Raw genomic sequence first — 27,378 nt, forward strand, 5'->3', positions numbered from 1 at the left:
GTCAAGTTTATCTCACTGTAGCATTCCTGCAAACAGGTAGGTCTTGGTTTTTTGCACTTTCAGAGGTGTTGTGTCGTTGACTGCTGGCTTAGGGGGTGATGGAGAGCTCATAACTAGAGGGACTCCGAAGCACTACAGTAACAAACTACATAATGGGAACAGTGTTTGAAATGAAGTGTACAAAACAGTCTACCTGAGATCTCTTGCTTTTGGTTTTCTATGCACAATCAGTGGCAGTGAGAACAAGGAAAACTTGTGTTATTTTCCTTAAACTGAGCTCTTGATTTACAAGATTGCTGTTTTGATAACTTAGAGGGGATACGTCTCACGTGAGTTTAGTACTGCCTGGAAAACTTGGACTGCACGAAACATAGCAGATCGTCTCGTGGGATCATGGTGGGTTGGGATTTGTAATGTTGGTGCCTTATCTGCTTCTCAGGGCAAGCTGACAGCTCAAGGCAAGCTGCTGCAGCAGGACACCTTCTATGTGACGGAGCAGGATTCTGGAGTTCAGTCTCGACCAAAGGAGCGTAGGGTGTTTCTCTTTGAGCAAATAGTTATCTTCAGCGAACTCCTTAGAAAAGGATCTTTAACGCCAGGCTACATGTTCAAGAAAAGCATAAAGGTAAGAAATAGAGAGGGAGAGGCATATTCTGTTTGATGGTCACGTAAGGAAATCTTACCAGTTTTCTGTTATGAGACTGGTCCATGCTATCATAGATGGGCAACAATTTGCAGGAAATATTTGCGTTTACCTTGCAGGGGATCAGAAGCCGTTTAAGACCGTCGCTAAATAAACCACTGGGTGTCTAAATTTACTGGGTAGTTTTTACAAGGAACACAGCCAGGGCAGGTCCTCTGTCATTCACAGTGCTGAGTTAGCAAATATTGCTACAAAGCCTGCAGTAGGCAAAGGAAGTACACAACAGTTGCTTTTAAGCATGATCATAAAAGGTGGGGGAAGGTGTAGTGTCCAAAACAGTCATCTTCGGCCAAACTGTAAGTCAATATTAGGCTTCTATGTGACATTACTTGAAATACTTTCTCTAATGGGGCAAGAGCTCTTAGTACAAATGTGAATGTTGCAAGAAGATAGAACTATTTCAAAAACAAACGGAAACATATACAGTTCTAAAACCACAGCTATTTAGGGGAATTCTAAAACCAGCTGAACTATAAAGAAAGTTTTAAGAAATTAATTTTGGTTTTAAATTATTTTTCCAGATTATAAAGCTGGGACTAAAAGTGAAAACTGAAATAAACCAGGGAAAATACTTATTTGTTTATTTGTTTGTTTAAGGGGTTTTATGCTTGTTTAACAAATGCAAGGTTGGCCTCTGAAAGGGTAAGTGAAGGTGAATGAATGTGACACCTCTCCTGGTAGAACAGCCTTTGCTGTGCCTACAGAAAGAGCAAAGTCATGGGTTCATTTGAATGTCTTGGTCGTTCAAAGCTGAGAAACCAGTCTGGGATTGATTTCCTTTTCAAAGACACAAGTTAAAAAGAGATGTGGGAGAATGCATTGTGTTTGCTCTAAATTTTAAAAGGTACATTAATATGAAATAGAAGGGAACAATAAGAGATGAAATAATGCATATTAACCATATATAACTAAACAAATCTATGGTAAGCAGCATATTTACTGAAACGAAGTCATCTTCATGGTTGACAGAAGCTGCAACATTTACTGAAAAGCCTATAACCATTTGCAAGTCAGTGTATTTCATGGTTTCCAACCAAATAACAAGCTATAAAGGAAAAAAACTAAAGTGTACAAATAAGCAATCATCTTGATTTAGATGATCAGCTTTGATTTTATCTTATTGCTGATTTAAATCATTATTAAAGTTGGAGATGGAAAAAAACATGAATCATTTTTTCTTCAGTTTATTTTATGTATAACAATGAGGCTTTTATCTGCAGGAAACAATTCCTGAATTGTATATTGTAGATAAAGAAAGAAAAATAAATCTCTCCTAATGTCAATAAAATTAGCTTGCCTCAAGGGTCTGAGCTGCTGCTCTAGTTAAACAGCCTATGCTGTTCCCACTGCCTGAGTTTAAAATTTTTGTGTGATAATTTTCCAGTCCCTCTTTTCCTCCATTCGGCAAACAGCTCATTCTCCTGCTGAGTGCCCGCAGCAAGTGTGGGATGCCCCATGGCTCTGTGTCCATCTGCCCCACCGCAGTGTGGAATCTGTGTGCTGGCAGCTCTCACACCTGCCCTCCCAGCCCCTGCTTCAGCTTCTGGCTGCTTTTGCATTTCTCTCATGCTGTCCCACAGAGATGAGCTGTGGCCCACAGTGGAGCAGGACCATTCCCTATGGCAGGACTGTTCCCTGGCTCCTTGTGCCATAGGCATCCTCACCTTGCAGTGGAGCCTCAACCAGAGCTGGGTGATTCCATGGCGAGAAGCACTTTGTCCATGGGTGTCACAGAAACAGGCTCCCTCACCACCTGTCTTTTGTAACCCTGCCCTAAAAGTGGGCATCCAGAAGTTGCATCTGATCTGAGCTCATGAGCCAGAGTTTGAGGAGGCTTTACACTGTCAACTAGGACCAAGTTTCTTTGACCTTTGTTTGAGTGCTGACAAGATCCTGCTGGGCAGGTTGAACCCATCTTCAGAGCAGTTATCAGGACTGACGAGCCTTCTTTGGCTAGCTTTGATACCATCTGCAGTCACAGTTGTTCCGTTCTCTGGGAGACACTCCCTGAGAGATGTAGGCTGTTTCCCTGCTGGTCACATCTTCCCACACAGCAGAAGGACCTAGCCAGCACTGGAGATGCCATTTCTTTCCTCTGCGTCACAGCCACTGCTGAGCACTGAGGTCTCTCCATTAGAGTAAGCTGGGCATGTGACTTCAAATGTACCTGTTCTGGTCAGGGAAATGAGGCTCCCAAATATGGTTCTCCAAGGTCTGACGTGCTCAAACTGTGATAGAAGCTTCATCATGATGTCCTATATTAGCAAAGAACCCTTCTTTATGCAGTGAGGTAGTTAGCATTCAAAAAATGCACTACTTGGATATCTTATCCCTACTTGGATACTTCTCAGTTGGATACCTTTCAGGCTCTCAAAATACCTAAGTGGGTAGCCTTGGCAAATGCATCTCCCTGAGACATGAATAGGAGGTTAGGGACTCTGACCTACAAGTCTTTTTCCTGGAGTCATACTAGGATTGATTTGCTTGCTTTGGCCATCAACCAGAGGAGCAAGAGCTCAGAACAAGAGGAAGAACGCTGTCCAGGCTTACTATCTGTCCCTTTCCTTGTTCCCATGTCAGAGGAGTTCTTGCCTGTCCCTCTAACTTCACAGGGACCCCTAGAAGATAAGGAAGAGCCTCCTTCCATCTTGCAGTTTGAATACTGGACAGTATTCAGATACGGAGTGGATCTCTCCATACCTTGACAGATATTCAGAACAATTGGAGATAGACCTCCTCTAGAAGGACGTTATTGCCTTAGTCTTCGGAACTGTCTGCTTTTGACATGAAGACTCTCCTATCTCTCTCTTTTTCTGAAAGGCTATGCCAACCTATTCTTATTTACTGTCATAGATAGGAAAAGTGAAAGTTACGGGTACATTTAGAAGCCTCACAAGGGCAGGACAGCAGCCAAAATTGCAATCTCTGAGATTTCCAGAAAGAGTATCTGTGACTACAACTACAGTCAGGTGAAGTGATTGCGCGGAGATGACGGCGTGATCTACTAGAAATAAGATCTGTTGGAGCATCAGGAGAGGATTGCCCCCCCCCTTTTTTTTTTTATATCCCTGTTCACAACGGTCCATTCCATTTTTAAAATACTCTGATGACTGAGACTTTCCCTGGAGGATAAGAAATGTAAACACTTACTTAAATTGGAGGAATGACAGACTTTATTAACATCTTAATAGGGGCAATTTAACTGTATTTACAGGTTACAGTAAATTATTAGCATATCAGTCAGGTCTATATTACCTTAAAATAGAAGTTGTAATTCAAGACAAGGCAGGCGGATGTCTGGTACATCTGTCAGAGCTTTATTAAGCATCATATTAAATTTAAGATTTATCTGCCTAAATCTAGATGAGGCAAATTCTTCTGATTATGATCTGACAGTCTTAATTATTTTCAGGAACTTTTCACAACAGTTTCATTCCGATTCTTCAGTAGTGTTAACTCATATTCCATGTAACACATGCTTACCTTGGCTTGTTTCAGATGAACTATCTTATCATTGAAGAAAACGTGGACAATGATCCCTGCAAGTTTGCTTTAATGAGCCGGGAAACATCAGAGAGAGTCATTTTACAGGCAGCTAATCCAGAAATTCAGCAAGCTTGGGTACAGGACATCAACCAGGTCCTGGACACACAAAGAGATTTCCTAAACGGTATGTACATGGTCTTTGCTCTATTTCCCAAACTGTGACAGTAAATGAGATTTAGAATCTTTATGTTTTCGTTCCCTCTACAAGAAAAAAATTCAGCAACTTCTTATCATAAGGGAAATCCAAAGGAGAAAACTAGAGCTCAGTCTGCCTGTCATTAAACACTGGGTCAAGTGGTATCCACAGAGAACATGGGAAAGAGTCCTCAAATTTACAGCTGATCTTTAAAGAGACCACCTCAGTGCCACAGTACAGAGGTCTCTGTCCTGTATACCAGGTCTGCATGGTGGGATGCAAAGGATGGGAGAAGGGCTGGGCAAGCCTGATCTGAACTGCTATGTGGCCCTGGAGCCCACCCTGAGAAGCTGCTGGAGCCCCATCTTGCATTAAAGACTGCAGGTCATTCTGGCCTGGCTCCACTAGCAGCATCTCGTGGACTGATTTTGGCAACCTGTTGGCTCCTTGCTTAAATAGATGGTGGGTCCCTGAGCAGTTGCCCTGTGTGTATCAGTCAGGTTCATGTTCAGGTCTCAAGTCCCTCTTGTCAACGATGTACCTTTGGTGGTACTTTTGTGCAAGATCCTTTAAAAATACAGGGGTTTCCAGGGCTGTAGCACCTGGTGCTTTCCATTTTACCGGGAGATTTAAATCTAATCCCTCTCCAAGACCACACTGAAGCCAGGTTGCCGTTGTGTCTGCACAGTATCTGCCACTTAGTCAGACCAAAGCGCATCCCCAGGAACCTCCTGTCCAACGTCACCATGTGCTACAAGCTGAGGACATGAGGTGGGACAAAGGCTGCCTCACCATCCACCCACTTACAGGTCCAAACTTGGTGGGGCAGCAGCTTCTTTCAACACAAAATGAAAGAGAAGGCAAGGAAACATCTGGGCTTGTTTCTCCTAGGAACTGTGGGAGCTGTGCAGGGACAGGGGCCTTTCCAAAATGTCAGCTTTGCTTTGGGGATAGATTTGGGGTGGTTTGAAATAGTATTTCAAATTAAAGCTATGTTTCTAAAAAAAACCCCAAACAACCAAAACCACACATGATCAACAAAAGTGTGGATTTTGAAAATAGAGAGTAATCAAATTCACTTAACAGTTTTAGCTTGTTCTTGCTCATGACTGGGTGAGGGAAAGAGGGAGAACCAGGCCTAGAGGAAAAATTTAAAAATAGTATCTCTTTCTTTGTTTGTTTGTAAGCAACAAAGTAGGAATCATTACTTTGGAAGGTTCCAAAATTGTTTTGTACTATTCATTTCAAAACAACTTTTTTTTTAAATCAAGCTTATATTAGAAGAGAGTTCTATATTTAAAAACTTAATATGTGTTCAGTAAGGAATTTTATTTGCTTGAACCAACATGTTTTGGCTTGGCACAATCAATTAGATTTCAGGTTTTGGTGTTCTGTTTTGTGGATTTTTTTGTTGCAAAATCCAGAGGCTCTTTCAGTTCACATCAGAACAAAGATTCCCTTTTCTTCAAGATTGAGGTTTTGTAGTCCTTTTAAAATTTTCATTTAGTTCATTTTTACTTTTCAAAAGTTAACTGGCAGAGGGCTACAGGCAAAAGCTGTTTGTGACAGTTCAAAAACTATGACTGGGCTGAGAAGGGAAATTTTGTTTCACTAGATTCCAAAACCTGATACCGGATTTTCATGACTTGGAATTGAAGGGGCCTCATACAAGCACTGTGAAATGATTCCTTAAAGAGACTGGTGAGACGAGCGGTTTGACTAGTTGGTACCAAAACTTGCCAGTTTTGTGCCGGTGCAGTTGGCTTTGAATGAGGGCTTACTGGAATAAAAATAAGTTCCAGTAATGGTTAGCTACAGAAATGTTTTTAAACTTTGTGAGAACTCCACAGGCACTACTGCAGGGGTTTTCTGTCCCTTCCACATCTTTCTTTCTTATTGTTTTATTTTTGATATATTCCCTCCTATCCTCCCAGGCCTTACTGCCCTGTGAGCCCCTTCTTCTACTGAAGCATCTTCATAGCCCCTGTATAGCCTGTCTTCTGTGAGGCCAGCAAGGAATTTGGTAGGTCAGGAACATAATCGTCCGTATCTCTAAAGCTAGAAGTAAAAATAGATTTATATTAAAACACGGGCTTAAGAATTTGCTGTAAACATAAATAAGATCCAAGAAAATGATATTGTATCTAGTAGAGCCTGTCCAGTCCAGAACACTTTAAGTGGCTTTTAGGATGTAATCTTATTGAGGCTGACTAATCTTTAAATACGTTCTTTAGCTTTGCATTTCATTAAAGCAGATGTTTTCTGTCTTTAAAATCATACTAAATCCACACTGAGCCAATGCTGCGTAAACTTAATAACAAAATATTCCCTGCGAGTTCTTGCCCAAGCTGTCTCTGATTTTCTCTCTTTAACAGGAAAGCCCTAAAGAGTACGGGGCTACGTACAAAGCATAGTGTTTGCATCCACGGTTCATAAATGCAAAACTTGGTGCAATTACACTGTAATATTCAAGCTTTTTGTATTTTTCCTTGGAAAAGCAAAAGCTTGAGAAACAGACCATTCACCAAATTATTGGCTATAGCGACTGTCCTTTCATTTTGCTTTAAGAAGCAAGCTGTAAAGAAAATATGTTATTGGTGGATAGATTTCATAAGGAAAATGCCATTGGTCTCTACCTTTTTTTTTTAATCATGTTTTGTGGGGGGTTTTAAAAGAGAAAGAGAGAGCTCCCAAGTATGTGGACACTGATTTTTCCCAGAAGCCTGTAAGAATACTAGCAGATGTTGAACAGGAGTCTGGAAGCCAGGCATCGCTCTGATAGTTAACGGTGGAATTAGTAGTCACAAGTGGACACTCAGCTAAATACCCTTTAAAAGCACTGAGTCGGATAGATTTTTTCGAGATGGATTGATAAGTATTCATTCGAGTCTTGCTGCTAAAGACCTTGCAGCCTAATCTGCTGTATATACTAGAAAAACATCACTGTCACTGTCAAAAATCACTGTCAAAGTTCCCCCTAACCTTCCTTCTCCTCAATGGCTGATCTGCAGCAGGACCAAACCCTTTTCAGCTGCAGTTGAGGTAAGCGAGTGAAACTGGTAGTCACTGTGGCATAAATATGAATCACTTCTGTGACAAGGGTCAAGATTTCAGAGCCAAGTAATCTTCCAGATTGCTACAGGTCTATGGTTTTTGTTTTCTTGAAGAAAATGGTGATCTGGCATCCTTCTTGATTTTTTTTTTTCCAGTGTCTTGTTGTTCAGTATTAAGTGATTTTTTTTTTTTTTGTTAGAGTAGCCCTGCCATTCTCTGGAAGGAGAATGCTAGAGAGTATGCTGTGTGGTGCTGAGCCTTTCTGTTTTTCTTTCCTTTTCCTCTTGTTGAGAAAGACATTCCTTCTGTTGTGGTTCCCTGGTTGGGCTGATGCTGTGACATTATGTCCTCCGTCTGCCTGTTGCTAGACTAGTCTCTCTGCATTCCAGTAGGTTTAGTCTGGTGCATGTACATACTATTAACTGACTATAAATCATCCAGTAAAGCCACATGACATGCAAAAACCAAACCCATAGATCTGGGGATGGTAGTCTGAGCCTAGCAAATCTGTTCCTTTCCCATTCACTGCGAGTTCCAGCCCTGATCCCTTCTCCTCCAAACATATTCTTTATTTCTTTACCATCTGGCATTTTTATCCTTCCTTTCCCAGTATAAGCTCTCTCCATGACTATGAAATGTACACTCTCACAAGCAGACTTTTTTTTTTTTTTAAGGCTTATGAAGCTATTTAATGTTGCTTGTGGGTATTTTCTGGAGAGATCTGTACTGCTGGGATTAAAGTCTTCATGCTATCTATACTTCCTCACTTGCTGGTCGTTTCCAACAGTTTCCTTGAGCCAAAGCAGTTGATACAGAAAGCACATAGAGAGCCAAGTTGCACTACATCATAGATTCATAGAATGGTTAGGGTTGGAAAGGACTTCAAAGATCATCTAGTTCCAACCCCCCTGCCATGGGCAGGGAAATCCTCCACTACACCAGGTTGCCCAAAGCCTCATCCAACCTGGCCTTGAACACTTCCAGGGATGGGGCATCCACAACATCTCTGGGCAACCTGTTCCAGTGCCTCACCACCCTCTGAGTGAAAAATTTCTTTCTTATATTTAATCTAAATCTACCCTCTTTCAGTTTAAAGCCGTTACCCTTTGTCCTTTCACTACATGCCCTTGTAAGAAGTCCCTCCCCAGCTTTCCTGTAGGCCCCCTTTAGGTACTGGAAGGCTACAATAAGATCACCCCGGAGCCTTCTCTTCTCCAGGCTGAACAGCCCCAACTCTCTCAGCCTGTCTTCATAGCAGGGGTGCTCCAGCCCTTGGATCATCTTCGTGGCCCTCCTCTGGACTCACTCCAACAGCCCCATGTCCTTCTTGTGTTCAGGACTCCAGAGCTGAACACAGTATTCCAGGTGCAGTCTCACAAGAGCAGAGGGGCAGAATCACCTCCCTCAACGTGCTGGCCACACTTCTTTTGATGCAGCCCAGGATATGGTTGGCTTTCTGGGCTGCAAGCACACATTGCTGGCTCATGTTGAGCTTCTCATCAACCAGCTCTCCCAAGTCCTTTTCCTCAGGGCTGCTCTCAATCCATTCTCCGCCCAGCCTGTACTTGTGCTTGGGATTGCCCCGACCCATGTGCAGGACCTTGCATTTGGCCTTGTTGAGGAGTATTTAGTAGTCACACTCTTCTCGGGAATACACAAATGAGACTTAGGAGTCTTGACCTGTGTTTTCTGATGATAGAAAATTCACTGTAAAGGAGCTGTGCATCTCTTATTCAGGCTTTAATTTATTTTGACTACAGGAGGTGATTAATTTGTGCGATTTCAAAGAAAATGAATGCCGTTATGTATGCTATGAATGGCAAGTGTTTTAGCCCACTGTGCTGGTTAGAGAAGCTGTTCTTTGCAGTACCATGGAGTGCTGTGTTCAGTTCATGTGCAGTGCAACGTAAAATGCTTGCATCCTGTCTAGCCATGAACGTACTGTGTGCTTCCATGGGGGGCATCTCCTGATCCTGTTTGGTTTGCAACTTACGTATCTGTTCCGATTGAATCACCCCACGTGCTCTCTGCAGCCCTTTGCAATGTCACTGAAAGCATGTCACTAATTCTTGTCTTCTTTTGCAGCGCTACAGTCTCCCATAGAGTACCAACGCAAAGAAAGTAGCTCAGCAGTGCTGAGGCCCCAGACCAGTAGGGTCCCTCAGCCCAACAGCAGACCCTATTCTTCTGTTCCAGTAGGGTCTGAGAAGCCTTTGAAGGCTACAAGCCGTAACCCATCTCTCCCACCCCTGAAGATATCTACCTCCAATGGCAGCACAGGGTATGAACACTCACAGCCCGGAGACAAGTATGAACAAAGCAAGGTACTGAGCTCATCTGATAAAACGTGACCTCGTAGCCCATTCCTTATATCATTGATAATCTGTGAAGTTAGCTTTAATTATCAGCTAACCAGGTCAACAGGAATCAACATACTGAAGCAATGGTGTCAAATGTGATTTGGGATTAAACAGAGACTGCGAAAGCTCTGCCATCCACATGGCTAGCACTTCAGCTGGGAAATGGAGACAGAGCCTGAGCCTGCAGTGCTGATCCCAGTGGTTTTCAAGGCACTGTGCTTGCAGACCTGGTGAACTGAATATCTATTGGCAGTACTGGCAACAGCAATATTCAGGCTTTTCTAATATCCATTAACCACCCATTCCTGAAGAGGTCTACTCTGATGGTATAGAAGAGTTTAGACCTTTTCCCATGTAACAGCTGGCAGGTGCCAGTTGAAGGTTATAATTTGGGTGCACGTGCATTGCAAACAAACCACCGCAGAGCCAGTAACCTCCAGCAGTGCTTGGACCCTACTGCTGGCTGCGGTTGACCAAAGCCACTTTCCAATACAACCTTTATTTAAGATCATGAGATGTGTGAATATTCATTCAGCTTCTAAGGACGAGCCTTCGTTGGTCGTTCACCCTTCTTGGCTCAGCACAGATCGTTCATCATCGCCATACAAATGGGAACATGGCTGGGGCACTGTCGCTAGCAGCTCTGAAATCTGATATGAAATAAGAGGCTGGTTTGTATCAGATTACTGCTGCCTTTCTGATCCTTAAAATCCTTTTCTACCAGTGTGAACTTTTAAGTGTTTTGTATCTTTTTCCCTGGTACAGTTAGGCTGCAAATGAAGTGGTGGGATTGCTGCCAGAAAAGGTAGGTTCCTCAGTGCCACCTGCTCACCAGTTTCTGTTGTGTCCGTTTTCACAGACTGATTTGGGAGGGTGCAATGGAACCTCTTCCATGGTGGTGATTAAAGATTACTATGCACTGAAGGAGGATGAAATCTGTGTGAATCAAGGAGAGGTGGTTCAGATCCTTGCTATTAACCAGCAGAACATGTTCCTGGTGTACCAGCCTGCAAACGACCACTCTCCAGCTGCTGAAGGATGGATCCCCGGCAATATCTTGGCTCCCCTCACTAAATCCACTACAGATAATACCGATGGAAGCATCAAGTAAGTGCCATGTTGGCTTCGCTGGGAGCACTTATGTGGATTTTTTGAGGAAAAAAAAAATACATAAAAATAAACAAACACAAATGGTAGGGAATTCCTGCTGATTTTTATCTACAGTGCCATTGGAACAAGCTGAGTGGCCAATCTGCAGCATCGGGCAGCCATGGTGGATAGCTCGAGTTTTGCTAATTTTCATTTTGTGGGGTTTTGTTTATACTTTGGAGAGAAATAAAACCCTAGATGGTTAAAGACGTGGTTTATGTTACACCGTTTTGCACCAACGTGGACCTGCTTGGACTGGACTTATATTTATGTTGTATTAAGTTACTAATCTATATATTGGTTATAACAGCATCTAGCAAAAAACCCCACAAAAAAAATCCAGGCCCCGTGTTGGACCGAGGTTCGCTTCTCAAGGAGGAGAGATTTTGTTGTCTATGGCAATTTCCTTGTACAGCTTATATCTTTTTTTTTATTTTGGTTTGATTTGTTTGTTGGTTTTTTTTCTGTTTGCAGTAACTTTTGTAATATAATTTTTGGTTTGCAAGACCCCCATCCAAGTACATTCCTGTATAAAGTATTTTGCACTATTTAAAAAAAAAAAAAAAAAAAGGAAAAAAAAAGAAAAGAAGCTCATATTGATGAAGTCAGGTTGTGCAATATAATGGATAGTCGCAATGTTCCTCATTGTACCTGTAATGTAACTAATTTTAAATGTACTATTTTAAATATGTAAAATAAATTTTCACCATGAGCATGTTTTAATGAGATAGAAGAACTAGTTTGACCCTTTTTTGGTTTTGGTTTTTGGTTTTTTGTTTGGTTTTGTTTATAACATTTTGTTGCTTATTTAACAAATGTGTGGATATATATTTTTCTTTTCTGATTTTTAGAAATTTGTCAGTCTGAAATGACTAATGCAAGAAAGTGGTTTTTTGGTATTAAATACAAAAGGTACAACCCTCTTTTCAGTAATACCTCTTGATTTCTTTTAACATCTAAAATGACTAGATGGTAATGCATGGTGTACACTACAAATTGTGTTACCTCACACAAGTACCTCGAGGCGCAGAACTGAACACGAGGAAAGATTTTGTGACAGATTCACTGAAAGTAATAATTTCATCTCTGCTGCAGTTTCAGTTCAGAGAAATGATGACTTTACCTGTCAGTCAGTAATGAATGCTACTATGAATTGCATGTTAAGCCAAAATAATTGCTTAGCACGTCTCTTGCACATCCGCCACGGCCGTTCCTGGGTTCCTCTCTAACCACAATATGCAACCACGTGCCCTTAGATTCACCCACGGCACCAGGCTTCTGGTGAAGACTCTGATTTCATGGCAGCTGTACAGTCAAATTCTGCATCAAATTATGAATTATGGCCAGGAAGGTGTAACAAAATTGAAAGATGTATGTGTTGCAGTTCTCTCTTTCTCACTGCAGTGAGATTTCAAGTCTTAAATCATATTTTCAGACTCAAACAGCTAAAACAACCCTGAAACCAAAAATATGCTTGAATAATAGAAGTCCGGTGGGCAAAAAATGACCTGGGGCTGGTGTTATCTTCAGCCCTGTCTAGTCTGTCAGATCGTACTGACTAATTAGTATAAGTAATAAAACTATTTCTTCCGTTGATAAATACTGTACAGAAAATACATGATCAATCCAGTAGTGTTGACCTGTCAGCGATAGGTCAGGGAGTCCATCAGCCATGTCCCTGACTCTTACCGTGTCTTAAAGAAAACTTAACAGTCCTGAAGTGTTGGATAACTTCCTCTGCTCTGCACGTCTAATTTGGACCTCCTCCAGAAACACCCAAATATCAGACAGCACTTACTATCCGGCTGAGACGTGCAGGGTGCTCTGGTCCTCCTTGCGCTCAAACATGACAGGCCATACTGGCTGTTTGCAGTGGAGACACTAATCCTGGTGGCAAAAACAGTTGATATGACCCTGTTCAGTCCTGTGTCGGTGGCAGCCAGCTGTTGGGAGGCCGTTAGTTTCCTTTTTTTTTTTTTTAAATTTGGGCTACTACACAGCTCACATCAGGTGCTGAAGTAAAACCAGAAACCACTTAGGAGTCAGACGCAGTGTTCATGGGGGAGCGTCGGCTGTGTGGGGCGTCCTTTGGGTCCTACCTTGCTAACATGCTGCGTTTTATTGGCATCGCAGGTGATCGTGGGATTACATGCAACTTGATTTGTAAAATGTATCAAGGTACTGTAGACATGACACGTGCCAAACATTGGGCTTAAACATGCAAATCAAATTTGCATGACTTAAAGGTGGGCAGATGCTTTGAACCTGGATCTCCGCTCATCACACTGCTGTTTTGAGAGCTTTCTGCTTTGGACAACATAGCCCTCCCGAAATCCCCCCCAACCTGTCCACTATTTAAACCAAATGAAATCCATATTAAAAACTGGTTTGATTTTTTCTTAATTTTTTAAGTCTGCTTTGATATGCAATTTCTGTTGTCAGCACAGCATTGCTCTTACAAAGGGTGACATGGTCTATTATTTTTTTCCAAGAGTAAGGTCATAGGGGCAGTAATGAGGGCTGAAAAGTGTACTGGAAATCGTGCCTGCTGTGATGTTAGCCAAAAACCGTGGATTATCTGATGTCCTCTCTAACCAGATTGGCAAAATCAAATGGGAAATTCTTGGTCTTGAGTGGCACAGCATTCTAGGAAATGACTTGTCTCTTGGAAAGCTAATGATGTAGCTCCTGTTTGTTGGGCTATTCGTGTTCTGAGCAACACGTAGGGAGCAACGCCTTGAATCTCTTAAATTTGTTTTAATTTGCTCTATGGAGGAATCTATTAAGACTGTGCTCCTGTATTTACATTTATTTCACTACGTTTAACCAACAAGACTGAGGACCAAACTGACCTTTTAACTGTAGCAAAAATAAACTAAATTTCGATTTGTGGCCATGCAAGTCAAAGTCCCTCAAACCAGATGACCAAGTTCTAGTCACCTGCTTCCATCATGGGCATTTTTTTCCTGCTCCATGCATTTAAACAGCGAGCGTGGTGCAACATCTGCTTCCCAGAACTGTTTGGTTTGGTTTGGTTTGTAACTTCGACTCTCATTGCTCAGATTAAGATAGGCATATTGCCAGTGGCATTCACCTTTTAGGGAATTGCAATAATCACAAATGTGGATGCTGGTTCCCTTTTCCAAATCCTTCCTTCCTGCTATGATTTGCCATTTGATTGCTGCGTTTTTTGGTACAACAGGAAGTCATGTTCATGGCATACCCTGCGCATGAGAAAGCGGGCGGAAAAGGAGAGCAGTGGCAAAAATGAAGCCAATGGGCCACGTAAATCCAAGGATATTCTGGGGAACAAAGTCTCTGTTAAAGTGAGTAAGGCCATCTGAAAGCTGTGTGCTGCTCTCCTGCTTCCCATCCTTTTCACCCCCTGTAGCATCCTCTCCTTAGAGAGGGAGGGGGCAGCAATTTTGAGTTTGTTTTGTTGTTTGTTTTTTTTTCATTTTTTAACTTTAGTTATAATTTTTTTCTTTTTTGTAGTATCCATTTTAGCAGGATTTTTGCATGTGAGATAAAATGCAGCCTTTGTTTTTCGTTTTCTTTTTCCTGGCATCCCACATACAAGTAAGTAATCTTCATTAAAGAAAACAACCCTGTTGTATATAAGGTTAAATAACTGTTCTTAAAATTGGGACAGTAGTGATTTACTGACCTCTGACATAGCCCAATCTGCAGCTCCATCAGAGCAGCTGCAGCAGTGAGAAAGCCACTGGGGGAACCAATGGCCTTACTGAAGTTGATGAGTTTTCTCTAGGCCAGTATTTCACCACATCTTAAGATAAGGGGTTCTCAACCTTGAGATGCTTGAGATTTTTGGTCTGGGGAGATGGTCTTAATGACCTTTTTCTTTGCATATTATCAGACAGGGAAGAGATGCTGACTCGGTCTTGCCAGGAGAGGGTCTTGTGTGTGTCTGTCTGTGTGTGTGTGTGTCTGTGTCTGTCTCTCTCTCTCTGAGATCTCCCAGTATGGAAAAGGTTGAGAACTGTGGGGTTAAGCACCATCTCCTGCTCTGGGTGCCTGACTACTGTGCTCCAATTCAGAGGATCCATCCCTATAAACCAACCATGAGGCCTGCTCAGGACTAATCTGGGGCTTTCCCTCCCAACAGAGGCAAGCAAACACTTGTTGTGATTTTGACACAACCAAAGCCCAGCCTTGGTTCAGGAAAGCACTTGAGCATGATCCTTGGGATCCACCCCTCGTCAGGAGAGCCCATGATTAAGTGTTTTCCTTTGCGGAGGCTTTCCGTCTTGCAAGCCTAGTGAAACAGCCATGGCATGTGCAAAGGGAGGAACCCTGCCACTGCAACCCGGGCATCCCTTGTGCCCGCCGTGCTGCCACTGGCCGGGGAAGGACTGGGCCTGAGGGAAGCGGTTGCTCCAGCATGGTGGCCACAGTTCTTCCTCCTGTTGCTTCCTCGCTGTTTTTACTACCGGAACAACTTGCAGAATCACTGCCTCTTCTTCGGCAAAAGCATGTCTTTGCCTTCACTTCCCTTGTTTTGTCATTGGTTTGGGTTTTGTTTGATTTTTTAGAGCATTTTCTGTACTGTTACCCGTTCCCATGCTGCTCACAACTCCTGTGCTGCTCTGCCCTGTCTAACCAATCCTCTCCTAATCTCTTGTTCTCTTTCTTCCTCTTCATGCTGCCAAACAAGGAGACAAACAGCTCAGAGGAATCAGAATGTGATGACCTTGACCCCAATACTAGCATGGAGGTAGAGACAATCATCCTTGTGATTATTTTTTTTTTCCAAGAACGTGTGCCTGTTTCGAAATGCCTTTGCTGAAAGGGCTGGTGGGTCTGATCACTCATGGACATATGTGCCAATTCAGTGTGAGTCACACAAAGTGACAATTCTGGTTTTGCCAAGCGTTGAACTGGAGTTTGGGCTGCCTTTGTGATGGGAGCAGTGGAAGAAGCTGCTGCTGAGCTGGAGGCTCACGCAGCCACCCTCAGTCGCTGTTTCCCACCTGGGACCTCATTCAATGAAACGATAACGCATGCGTGGCAACTGCCGATAAACTTAACAGCTTTCTGTATTAAAAACACCTCGCCCCCTGGCAATACATGCTGAGCTGCCAGTCAGGCTTCTGTTATAAATCAGGGGAGCAAACGTTGTTGCACCACAGCCAGTGCTTTAAATTATCTAGAAGATCAGAAAAGACGTTTCTTTTTTCTCTTAGCAGTTGATGTCTCTTAAATAGTGAGAAATCGCGTTTGTGCAAAGTGAAGGAGACAGTAAAACGAGTTGCGTGAATTTACTCATATCATAGACAAGGCTGGTGCACTTGGTGGACCCAGCTTGTGATACATTACACGAGTCTTTTTACAGTGTGAAGCCACTGATTCTAGTCGAGTGACTGAAGGATGCGTTTTTGAAAGAGCCAGAAAGAGCTTAAAATCATCAGTTATATGTCAGATTCTTCTCAATTAGTATCTTGCAGGGCCCATTTTTTCTGTGTCTAGTGACCACACGAAGCATTTGCATGCATTGTACCAAGGCTGAAAGAGCTTCCTACTGAAACAAGATTCAGAGAGACATAGTGATTTTTCAGAGATGGTGGGTCAGGTCATTGGAGAACAAGCATATCTGTGTGTCCTAGGAGATCTCCGGGATGCTGGTAGCCAGGTTGCACTATATATACCCGGCAAAAGAAAGCTCATCTTCCTCTGGAGGACAAAAAAAAAAAGAGAGGGAGAAACTTACTGAGATGCACCAGCTCAGCTACTAAGCTGAAGGCTCTCTTTTATTTTAATTGTGTTGGCGTCAATAAACACATCTTTGAGAAGAGGATGAGTACTAAAGCAAAGCTTTTGACCCAGCAGACACCCTGGAGAATGAATGGTGCTTACCACTAAAGCCGCATTATTCTCAGGAGCATGTTTCCATTTTCAAAGAGCCGTTTGCCAATCACAGGTAACAACTGGATGTATTTGTTACAAGGTAGTGCCCAGTTATTGCATGTAAACCTGTAAACTTGGGATCATTGGCAATTACCCTGTGGAGTAACAGGTGGCTGAGATACAGGTGTAATGTACAGAGCTGGGTGAGAATCACCATTCTTTTTGCAGAGGATTTCTGTGTTTTGACTTTGGTCAATAGGAGGAAAATCAGATGTTTAAAAATTGTCAGTGGAGTCCTTACACTGTCGGCATTTCTGGTCAGTTCTAGCATGTTTCATATGGGTCTTTTTGTTTGTTTGATTTGGGTTTTTTTACCATGGCACAGTTTACTGTTCTTGCCTGCTCCTCAGTTCAGGAGGTAAGACCCTTTCCATTTAAAGCAAAAGATGCTAATTTGAAGTCTTGGCTGTGTTATGAAGCTGCTGTTAGGGGGAGTAACTATGTGCCTGGTATGTGCCTTGATTTATACTCAGAAACTCTGTGTTGCATCTCCCAGGTCACTTACTGGAGATGACAGTGTCATTGCCGCACTGCGGTCCCAGGGGCCACAATGTTCCTCATGGCTTAGAAAGCTCAAGTCTACGTCTGAGCAAAACTCTGTGGGGCTGAGCAAACATTTAAAATGGCAGAGGGAGAGAAAAAGAGTGCAATCTTGGGGGTGACTTGCGCAAACGTAAGGTGACACTGCCCTGCAAGAAGCGGCACAGCTCTTGCTTTGGGTTTAGTAGATATGCAACCTGGAGTGAATGTGATCTGCTCGTTGGTCTGGCTAAGAAATACTAGGGGGAGGGATTGCTGATACCTGGTATGAACTAAACAAAACCATCCAGAGGGAGCAGAGCAAGGGCAGGTTGAGGGAAACAGCCCTAGAAGAGGCCAAGGGGAAGTCTAATCTGCAAAGGCCTGGGATGTTCACTACTGGAAGCCACAGTTTTTCTCCCTTCATCTTTTTTATGAATGTTTTGATGCTGCTTTTTCAAACACGTTGAGAAATGAGCTATATTAAGTCCTTGGGAGCTGAAATCTTCCCTCATTAAAACAGAGGCAAGGCAAGCTACTTCTGCCTCCAGAGCCTGGTTCAGGGCTGCATTGGGTCTTTTAGGCTTTGTGTCCTAGGCTTAAATAACTGTTAAACAGCTGAGCTCCCCCTCCACCCCAACCTGCGTGTGCACTGAAAATCGATATCTCACCTGGTTTTCCTTTCCCTACTCCACGTGGTATGTCCCATTGGAGCTGCTGGTGAGCTCCCAGGTGAGCTGGAGGCAGCATGACTGGCCACTCGAGGAGCAGGAAGACCTTGCCCTCACACCTGGCTCAGCTCATGACCAATTTTATAGACATGGGGAGTGCTGGTAGGAGAGCTGTGTCCTGGACACCAACATTCAGAGGTGCTTGAGATCCCCCCATGTCATTAAGGAGGAGTCATTGGTAGCTATTATTACAGCTGGGTAATAACAGGGCAAGTCACCTGGCTTTTCTTACAGGACCGTCACCCCTGATATGTCTCCTCCTCCCATTGTACACTCCTTCCCAGTGCTGGAATAGAGAGAGCAGTCTCTAAGTGCAAAGCAGCCATAATAATTACTTGGAAATGTCAGTGCAATTTACCTCCAGCCTACTCCCTGCACAAGAAGTTGGTAAGCTGGTCGTAGTGTCCCTGATGTCCCACAGCTACTGTGGTCTTTCAGATCTAGCTTTGCTTGCTGTTCATAAAATACCACGTATCCATTCAGTAGATACAAGGTTTGTGAATCGTTTTGCCTTTGTTTCAAGGGGAAACATAGACAAAAAGAATGTGGAGAATATATTCAGTGAAAGCAGGAAACTGAAATACTGGGTAACTGTTTTAAAAGAGCTAAAATATCATTGCTGTGTTTTTGCCTACACAGGGACATGCTGGCCCTGGAGAACTTTCCATTCGTTGTAATTTTGACTAGAAATAGCATCTCTTTGTGGCTGTTTCTTTTCTCTTTGTTTATCAATACGTAATTGTCATGGTTTAACTCCATCCAGCAACTAAGCCCCACCCAGCTGCTCGCTCACTCCCCGCTCCATGGGATGGGGGAGAGAATCGGAAGGGTAAAAGTGAGAATACTCGGGAGTTGAGATAAAAACAGTTTAATAGGTAAAGCAAAAGCCACGCACACAAACAAAGCAAAACAAGGAATTTATTCGCTGCTTCCCATCGGCAGGCAGATGTTCAGCCATCTCCAGGAAAGCAGGGCTCCATCATGTGTGACAGTGACTTTGGAAGACAAACGCCGTCACTCCAAACCTCCCCCCCTTCCTCTTTCTTCCCCCAGCTTTATATGCTGAGCATGACGTCATATGGTGTGGAATATCCCTCTGATCAGTTGGGGTCAGCTGTCCCAGCTGTGTCCCCTCCCGACTTCTTGTGCACCCCCAGCCCACTCGCTGGTGGGGTGGGGTGAGAAGCAGAAGAGGCCTTGGCACTGTGTCAGCACTGCTCAGCAGTAACTAAAACATCCCTGAACTATCAACACTTTTTCCAGCACAAATCCAAACCACAGCCCCGTACTAGCTACTACGAAGAAAATTAACTCCATCTCCAAAACCAGCACAGTAATGAAAGTGCATAAGCATGAAACTGAAATTTTTTTCCCCCTAGTTTTCTGCTTTGCGCTGTTGTTTCACAAAACAGAAGGTGCAAACTCACCTGTCAGGCATGTGAGTGGAGGAGCAGGCACTTAAGGAGCATGTGTAGCCATGTGAGGGATAGGAGTAACCTATATTTAAGAAAGATTGGAGACTCCCTTCCCACATGTCTGAAGCTAATTGCTCAGGCATAGGCAGCTTCGCTTCTGGGAAGAAGGTGTATGCCCCTGTGAATGAGTAAATATCGTCCACACCCAAGTCTGGGGTCCTGGACAATGATGTAGCTAATTGCCCTACTATTATATGTTGTAACGTCTCATGGGGTTTCGAGATTGCTGAAGGGGTCGTAAGTCAACTGCGCAAATCCCATTGGGCTGCCTCTCTTGTCAAACTGAATGTCCTTCCAGCAGTCAGATCTGACTGAGCTAAACCTCGCTAAATTCAGCAGCAACTCTTCCAGGCTTTGAGATGGACCTCACATGTAGGGATCTGACATGGGCCCAGACGTCTTGTTTTGCACAGCGCGAGCCCAACTGCAGTGCGTGACGAGTAATCCTGACCAACACACAACTGTCACCCAGTGTCTGGCGTTTGTTTTAGTTTCTTAGCTGTGCAAGGGAGAGATGAAGTCCAGGCCCACCCTGAGTCAGTGGAAGTGCCATCATTAGATTAGTGAGCTGGGCTGTTGCCAAGGTATGTAAGTTGAGCTTCATAATCTACTTTTTTCAGTTATGACATTTTAGCATGTTAAGAAGTACTCAGAGACACTTACAGCAAGATAAGCACTAGGAAACATTTTGTAGGGAAGACTATTGTCTTAGCACCCCTGCAGTCCAAGTGGTTGAGTAAGTAATGGTTTGGTGGATACAGCATTGGCTCCAAGTCAACGTGCAGCTCAGGCCAAGAATTTCCGAGTGCTTTAGGAAAATGCCTTCACCCCCTGCCTCGAGTCATCCATCTCCAGAGCAGATCTAACATACTCTCTTTGCGAGGTCTCACACAATACTGGTAAGAAAGCCTTTCCTGGCCTGTTATCACAGTATGAACGAGTACAATCCTGAGAACCTCCCGCGTTTCCCTGGGGTGACCTCCATGGGTGACATCGCCGTCCTGCTGTCCTGAGTGGCCAGGGATTGCTGAGACCATCCAGGAAGGTGGCTCATCAGGTGTGATGCAGGCTGAGCTGGCAGTGCAGGTGCTGTGGTTTAGCTTTTGGAAGAGGGAGAAGTGACCTATTTCATCTGCAGGAAGGGGGTAGAGTGCTATAACACAGTGCCTGGAATACCAAAGGCATCCCCCAGCTACACCCATTGAAGCACACCAGCCATTAGGACCTTGCAGCAAGAGTGTGACATGGGGAAGAGGACTTGGCTCTGCATGGATGTGTGTACGAGAGTCAGCATCCCTGAGGGCTTCTCCATCAGTCTCAAAGGCAGCTGAACCCATCCACGCTGGGTGCCAGAAGGCATCCCCCATCCCTACCAAAAGGCTGATGCCATGGGACGTATCATCAGATACCATTCTCCCATTTTAAATTATGTTTTCCCTTTGGCAGATCTATCCACATGTAGTGAGATACTTAGTTGCTCCTTTTTTCCAGAAATTTCTCCTGTTAATTTGTGGGTTTTAGGAGGAGGTAGGGGGAACACTCTGAACTTGTCCCCCTAAAAGTCTCAAAGTAGAAGTTGACCTAGTCAGAGATGGATTGATAGATCGTTTCCTGCAAATTAGAGTTGGCTTAATTCCTCTCCAATTATTTTTATTTTTTTCTGAGAATCATTAATATTTTTCTTTTTTTTTTTTTTTGGGTGAGGGAGCAAGGAACGTGCTGCCGACTCTGCTACCAGCATGTGCAAACGCGCCAATATTTTATTTTAACTGAGTGAACAAGAAGTGCCATGAAGTGTTTACAAAATGCCGAGTTGCTTGGCTTGGAGTAAACATGCCCTCTACTGTTTAGATAAAGCATGGATCTTATTACAGATGCTTAATTTGCAGCCTAGCCTTATGCTTTGGAGGGGGGGAGATATTCTTGCTCCTGGTTTTGTTGCACTCCCTTAAAATGGGACTGAAACACGCTTGCAGAGCATTTCAGGCCTGGCTGTTGGCGTTGCAGAACGGTTTCCCGCTCCCCCCCAGCCGCAGCACGTGTGTACAAATGGGAGATAAGCTCTCGCTAGGAATTAGGGCAGTGGGAGTCACTTTGCCGCTGCTGCAGATGCCTTTCTGTCTTTATAACGTGAGCTTAACGAGCCGGGATAAACATGCCCCAGTACTGCAGGAGTTGCTGGATGCAGCATCTATGCTGCTTTTCTAAAGCCTGGCTGTTACACTGAGTTGCTCCTTTTTCCCTCTAAAGATGCCCTGCTAAGAAAAAATCTCACTGAACATTTCTGGAAGCCCGGGGGCCAGGTGGCTGGGCCCTTCACCGGCGTTTGATAGGTACTGTGAGCAAATTCGGCAATAATATCCAAACCCTTGTTCTGTGGAAAAAAAAAAAAAAAAAAAAAAAGACATTTCGATCCTGAATTGCTTAGATCCCTGCAGGTCCCCAAAGGCATTCAGGTACACACCATGTGTGCCCTTCGTGGTGTGAGCCCTGACACAGTGCAGGCTGGAGGAGGGAGAAGCAAGATCTATTTCTGGCCTTTTTATTGAATAACCCTGACCTGTCCTCCCACTTCTTTATCTCACCTCCCTCCCTCCGGCTCCCTGTCTTTGCCTGGTCAGCGTTAGACCCCACATCACTCAAGCAGAGGCTGTTTCATGGTCTGTCTTTGTCACCTCGTGCGGGGTTTCCATTTTTAGCCATCATTGCACTGGAAACAGAAACTCTCCTGGCCGCGGAGGGAGCGTGACAACTTTTCACCTACCTTGGGCCAGGCTACAGCTATCTCATCCAAAGACAAAAAAAAAATAATCTATCTCATTTCAACTAAATTTATGATGCTAGAAAAAAACAGCTGGCTGTGTTTCTTACCTGAGGAGTGACTGTGGTGCTGACCACGTTTATCCCTTAGGGTCTTTGTTTGCCCAGTGTGGACTGACGCTGAAGATGGGGTGAGAAGTTTTTGCATTGGGTAGTTCCATCCCCATGAGTTTTTTGGCTCACAGGCCAGGCTGGCAGCCACAGCGTGCAGGTGGTGTTTGCTGGGATTTCTCCAGGGAGCCCTTGTGAGCCCGAGGCCCCAGGTCACCTTCCCCAGCTCATGGCCTCCATGGCCCGGGATGCTGAGCAGAGGGCCAGACAGTGAAATCCTCATTGAAACCACTACAGAGTGAGTGGGGTTTCAGGGCTGAGCCTCATGTTGCCTTTCAGAGAGGAAAAAAGTAGAACTCCACAAAAGGCACGTAACCAGCAGGTGGTTTTTTGCACCCGATAATCTCAAAGCAGCGCAGGGCATTCCCTGAAGGAGCGATGCGCAGCAGCCGGGGCTCCAGCATCACCCCTGCCAACACCACCGCTGCCCTTCGGCTGTGCAGGAGCTCCCCAGGGCGAGCAGGGGCTTTAGTATGTGGAAGAACACCCTGGAGAGGACAGTCCTTCACCTCCTTTTCTCTGAGGGAGAAGTCCCTTGGATTTCGAGCCCACAGTGTTACCCGCCTCGGTGGTGCCAGGGTGCTGCACCCGCTGCCCATGATCCCCATTTCAGCACATGGCACCTCCCCTGCTCGCCAGCAGCCCGCCCCGGCCCCTCGCTGGTGGGGGTTTCTGCTCCTCAGAACGACGGGGCCCGGCTTTCATCTCTCTGTAAAAGCCCTGAGAAAGGGGAAGAGAATTGGGAAGAGTTACATGCATGGACTTTGGTAGCTTTTCCTGCTTTTTGCACACACAGTCATTTTCAAGAGGCTCTGAGATGTGCTTGGCAAATCTGTCCGTAAGGGAAACCAGCCCGGCACGGGTAGGAGGCCATGCGGAAAAGCAGTAGGTGAGTTCCCGAACTCCCGAGGGCAGCAGGGCTGCGCTCTGGAGCCCTCCTCTCCACCCACGGGGATTAAAAACCTATTTGGCAAGTGAAGAAATCATCTCCGAAGGTCTTGCACTTAATCTAGAAGAACTCTGTGGAGTGTGTCATCTCCTGCCATCCACCCATAGCCTGGAAACTTGGCTGGATGCAGCATCTATGCTGGCTGGCTTCTGGCCCCAGATCTGGCTGTGAACCCTCACTTTCCTATTTCTGCCCTTCTCACCCTGCCATTTGGCTCCTCCTTCAAAGCAGACCAGATTAAGTGATGTATTAAATCACTTTGGTAGCACTTAAACATTACTCTTGCAAATGGGCTTTTATTTTTGTCTAAAGTTACAGCAGGCAAAAGCTGCAACGTGGCTGGAGGGTGTTGTTAGATAACATTTTGTTAATTAACAGATGAAGTTTTATCAAAGGAAATGTACATTTTACCCATAGACTCTTCTAGTATTATCTAGCAGCGGTAATTTTCTTTCTGATATTCCCATGGTGAGGCAAGAGAACAAAAACATTGGTAAGGCAGTTATTATAAATGATCATGCCTTGGAAGTCATTAGAAATGTAGCATTATTTATTTATAGATATATCCATTACATTCATCATTGTAGCTTCACCTTCTAATGAATCCTTTAGAGTTATAAAATTAATACAAAGTGTTAGGAGTGTTTCCTTCTCCTGATCTCTGATGCTAAAGGATGGAAATCAGTGAATAAGGGAATTTAGTGCGTGCTGCAGAGAAGGAAAGGGAGAGCTTCAGAGGATAGATGCATATTCCAGTCAAGCCAAAAACTACACAAATGAAGATGTATTTGCAAATGAGCTGATGCCTGGGGTTGCTAAGGTCATAGTAGATGGTCTCCGTGAGTGAAAAGTGGCAAGTGATGGTTATCCACAAACAGCTTTTTCTTCCTTTGCTGTGTTGTGTGCATGATATCACTTAATCACAAAGATCCGTCTCTCCTTTTCCACATGCACAGGTGGGAGAGAAGATGTTCTTCTTCATCCAGTGCCCTCTTGCACCCTGATTTCTTCCTGTCCTTTGGATCTAGGGGGCTGTATGGGGTCCTGGACCCTGCAGAGCAGCAATCGCTGCCTCTAACCCCCTCACCCTCTCAGAGGCTTCCATGGTGTTATCAGTGGTCCACATCCTGGCATCAGTGCCCAGCTGCACCCTTCAGGTGGGGCTTCGCACTTCCCAAGTGAAACCAGGGCCAGGAGGTGCAACTGGGAGGAGGAAGACCCAGCTGGGTCCCTCACCCACTGAGGCTCTTGCGTGTCGAGATGAACTGTGCCATCCCATCACAGGGGTGGCATGCTATCATGCACCCTCCCCACCACAGAGGTGTCCCTAGCATGGCTTTAAAAAATAAGAAGCCCTAATTATAATAGTGCTCAAAGAGTCCTCTCCAGGGATGTAGGCAGGAGTTGGCTCCTTCCAGGATGCTGGGAATGAAACGTTTGAAATCTCAGCATTTTGGGGAGCGTGTGAGGGTCCAAACCAGCACGCTTTTGCCCACCAGGTACAGACTTCCTTTAGAACTGACTACCTGGTAGGAACTGAAACTGGCTTTGCCCACAAGCAGCAGCCCCTACTTGTTTCTGGGGCACTGGCATTGGCCAGTTGTTTCAGCCAGTACCAGGAACGTTGTGTTCTCTGTAGATGTGTCCTGAAGGATCAAATTCTGCCTATTGCTAGGAAAAGGATAGTCTCAGATGGTAAGGAGTTTGTTGACATAGGTATGTTTCTATGGGACAAAAATGAACCTTTGTGAGTGACGAGTCCATGTTGTGCCTGGTTCATTTGGCGTCACCTGGTGGTGATGGGGGAAAACAGACCCTGAGGTCTCAGTGCTGGTGCCAGAGGTTTGCCTGGGGCTATGAAGAAGGGCTGTGAAACAAAAATGAACCTGAATATGCTCAAGTGCCTCCTTGAATGGCACCCTGAGCCATTCACCTTGGAAGACTATTTATAAAGACAAAATATAAATATAGATCTTGAATATGTATCTATGTTATTTTGAAGGGTTATTGCTTCTGCTTCGTGGCCTGGTTTCTGAACCTCTGCAAAAACTCCCATCAGCTTTGGCAGGCCATGAATTAGGTCACGGCTTCATTGGCATCTTCCAAAATAGCTCTTAAATAGATAGTAACAAATACACTTAAGGCAAGATAAACCACACTGCTTTTTGTGGTGTTTGATATCAAATTATTAGTTTGAATAATGAAGGCTTTAAGAGATTATTAAAACTGTTAATGAGGCTAAAAGCTAGGTACTGTTGCACGCCATTCCGTAGTTAGGTTTTATACCGCCTGTGAGAACTTAGGGGGTTTGTCTTTGCTATTCCCACCATTGCTTCCAGGGTTTACAGGAGGCAATTGGCATATATGGGTCATGGTGAGACAGTAGCTTTTCAAGTCTTTGCTAACTTGATCAATTAACTAGTTAGATAAAATAACTCTCAGTTATCCAAACCTAGATTCAAGTTGGAAAGTTTCCAGCAGTCCAATGAAATGAATGTAACTTCACTCATTGTGATAGACCATGAGTTGTTGCAGGACTGACATTTGTCAGTAGGCAAAAAGAAGCCAGTATTTCTGGTTTAGTACTTTACCTTTTTTCCATGAAGCCGAGCAGAAGTTAAAAGACGTCTCCCCAAAGCCGGTTAGTGGCCAGAGCACTGGTGAGACACCCCAGGTTCGTGGTCACTGCAGGCGCTGTGTGACATGGGTCTGGAGCCAGGCACAGGGGGGCACAAACCACCTCCAGGAAGAAAAGAGTTAATGACTTGAGCCTTATTACCCAAGGAAAGAGAAAGCAGGTCCACCGTCCTCAGCCTCAGTGTTGTGCCTGTTACCTGTGATGCTTTACTGGAGTTCAAGAAGCCATACCTTTAATTTACTTCCCCAGCTGCGCACAGGCTTGTTCAGTTGTCACTAGAGCTTGTTGCATCTGCCAGTTGTTAGAATTTGCTTGTAGCCACTGGTCAGTGCTTCTGTGGCTCTGGTTGCGCTCATCATGGTACCTCGTGAAACCAGACGTCTCTTTGTCACTGTCCAGAAAAATAAATGCTTTTATTTCTTTGTATTTTTCAGATAATCAACCCCAATTTCATTCAAGAAGGTGAGTTAAGGACAGCTGTGCACTAACTGGCACGGAGGGGCAAGTCAGCAGCTGTGATTTGCTCCAGTGCAGCAGCACGCTCCGCACTCATCAGCGTTTACAGCAAAGCCAGCTCCCGGCTGCTCGGTCCCCAGGGAAGGCAGCCCTCCTGCTGGCTGCTCAGCTCAGCCAGCCCAAGGACCGCAGGCGAGGCTGAACCCCTCCAAACCTGCCTTCACAGTCTCACCCTCCTGCCAGAGCACAGGCCTGGGCGGGGTGGACAGTCCCCGCTACCTCCTTTGCTGTCTATGCTGTCTATGTCTGGCTTTTAGTGAAGGGGGAGTTTTGGTAACATAATCCCAGGACCCTCAGCTGTTTGGGACCCAGATCCCATAACTGGTCTTGTAACATATTCTCTAGACTTGTATGGGGAGCATCCTCACCTGTAGATTAAAATAAGGTGTCACGTATGTGTCCCCATGTTTTTTTCCAGTGGCTCCAGAGTTTCTTGTGCCATTAGTGGACATCACCTGCCTGCTCGGTGACACAGTGATGCTACAGTGCAAAGTCTGTGGGCGGCCCAAACCAACAATAACTTGGAAAGGACCGGATCAAAACATTCTTGACAATGACAACAGCACGGCCACTTACACAGTGTCATCCTGGTAAGCTCTTGCCTTTAGATCCCAGCCTAGCTCGTCATGATGGTCATGTTGCCCTCAAATATGGCACCAGCCAGGCTACAAGACTCACCAGAAGTGCAGTTAATTGAGCCTGGCACAGTGTCTTTGCACACCACTGCACCACATGTCAGCTAGAAA

At 44.5% G+C, this 27,378-nt stretch overlaps 1 protein-coding gene across 3 annotated transcripts in view; it reads left to right on the top strand.

The window, feature by feature from the left end:
* KALRN (kalirin RhoGEF kinase) overlaps positions 1–27,378 on the top strand; it is a 536,138-nt gene that overhangs the window by 495,954 nt on the left and 12,806 nt on the right. For all 3 annotated transcript variants that reach the window (XM_086615857.1, XM_086615858.1, XM_086615859.1), the window contains 8 exons: positions 440–625; positions 4,202–4,373; positions 9,525–9,763; positions 10,659–10,906; positions 14,151–14,274; positions 15,624–15,683; positions 26,551–26,578; positions 27,051–27,222. In XM_086615857.1, the coding sequence (XP_086471983.1) occupies positions 440–625; positions 4,202–4,373; positions 9,525–9,763; positions 10,659–10,906; positions 14,151–14,274; positions 15,624–15,683; positions 26,551–26,578; positions 27,051–27,222 (1,229 nt within the window). The remainder of the gene's footprint in view (positions 1–439; positions 626–4,201; positions 4,374–9,524; positions 9,764–10,658; positions 10,907–14,150; positions 14,275–15,623; positions 15,684–26,550; positions 26,579–27,050; positions 27,223–27,378) is intronic.

Source organism: Tauraco erythrolophus, chromosome 8, assembly GCF_009769465.1.
Source record: "Tauraco erythrolophus isolate bTauEry1 chromosome 8, bTauEry1.pri, whole genome shotgun sequence".
NCBI classification, from domain to species: domain Eukaryota; kingdom Metazoa; phylum Chordata; class Aves; order Musophagiformes; family Musophagidae; genus Tauraco; species Tauraco erythrolophus.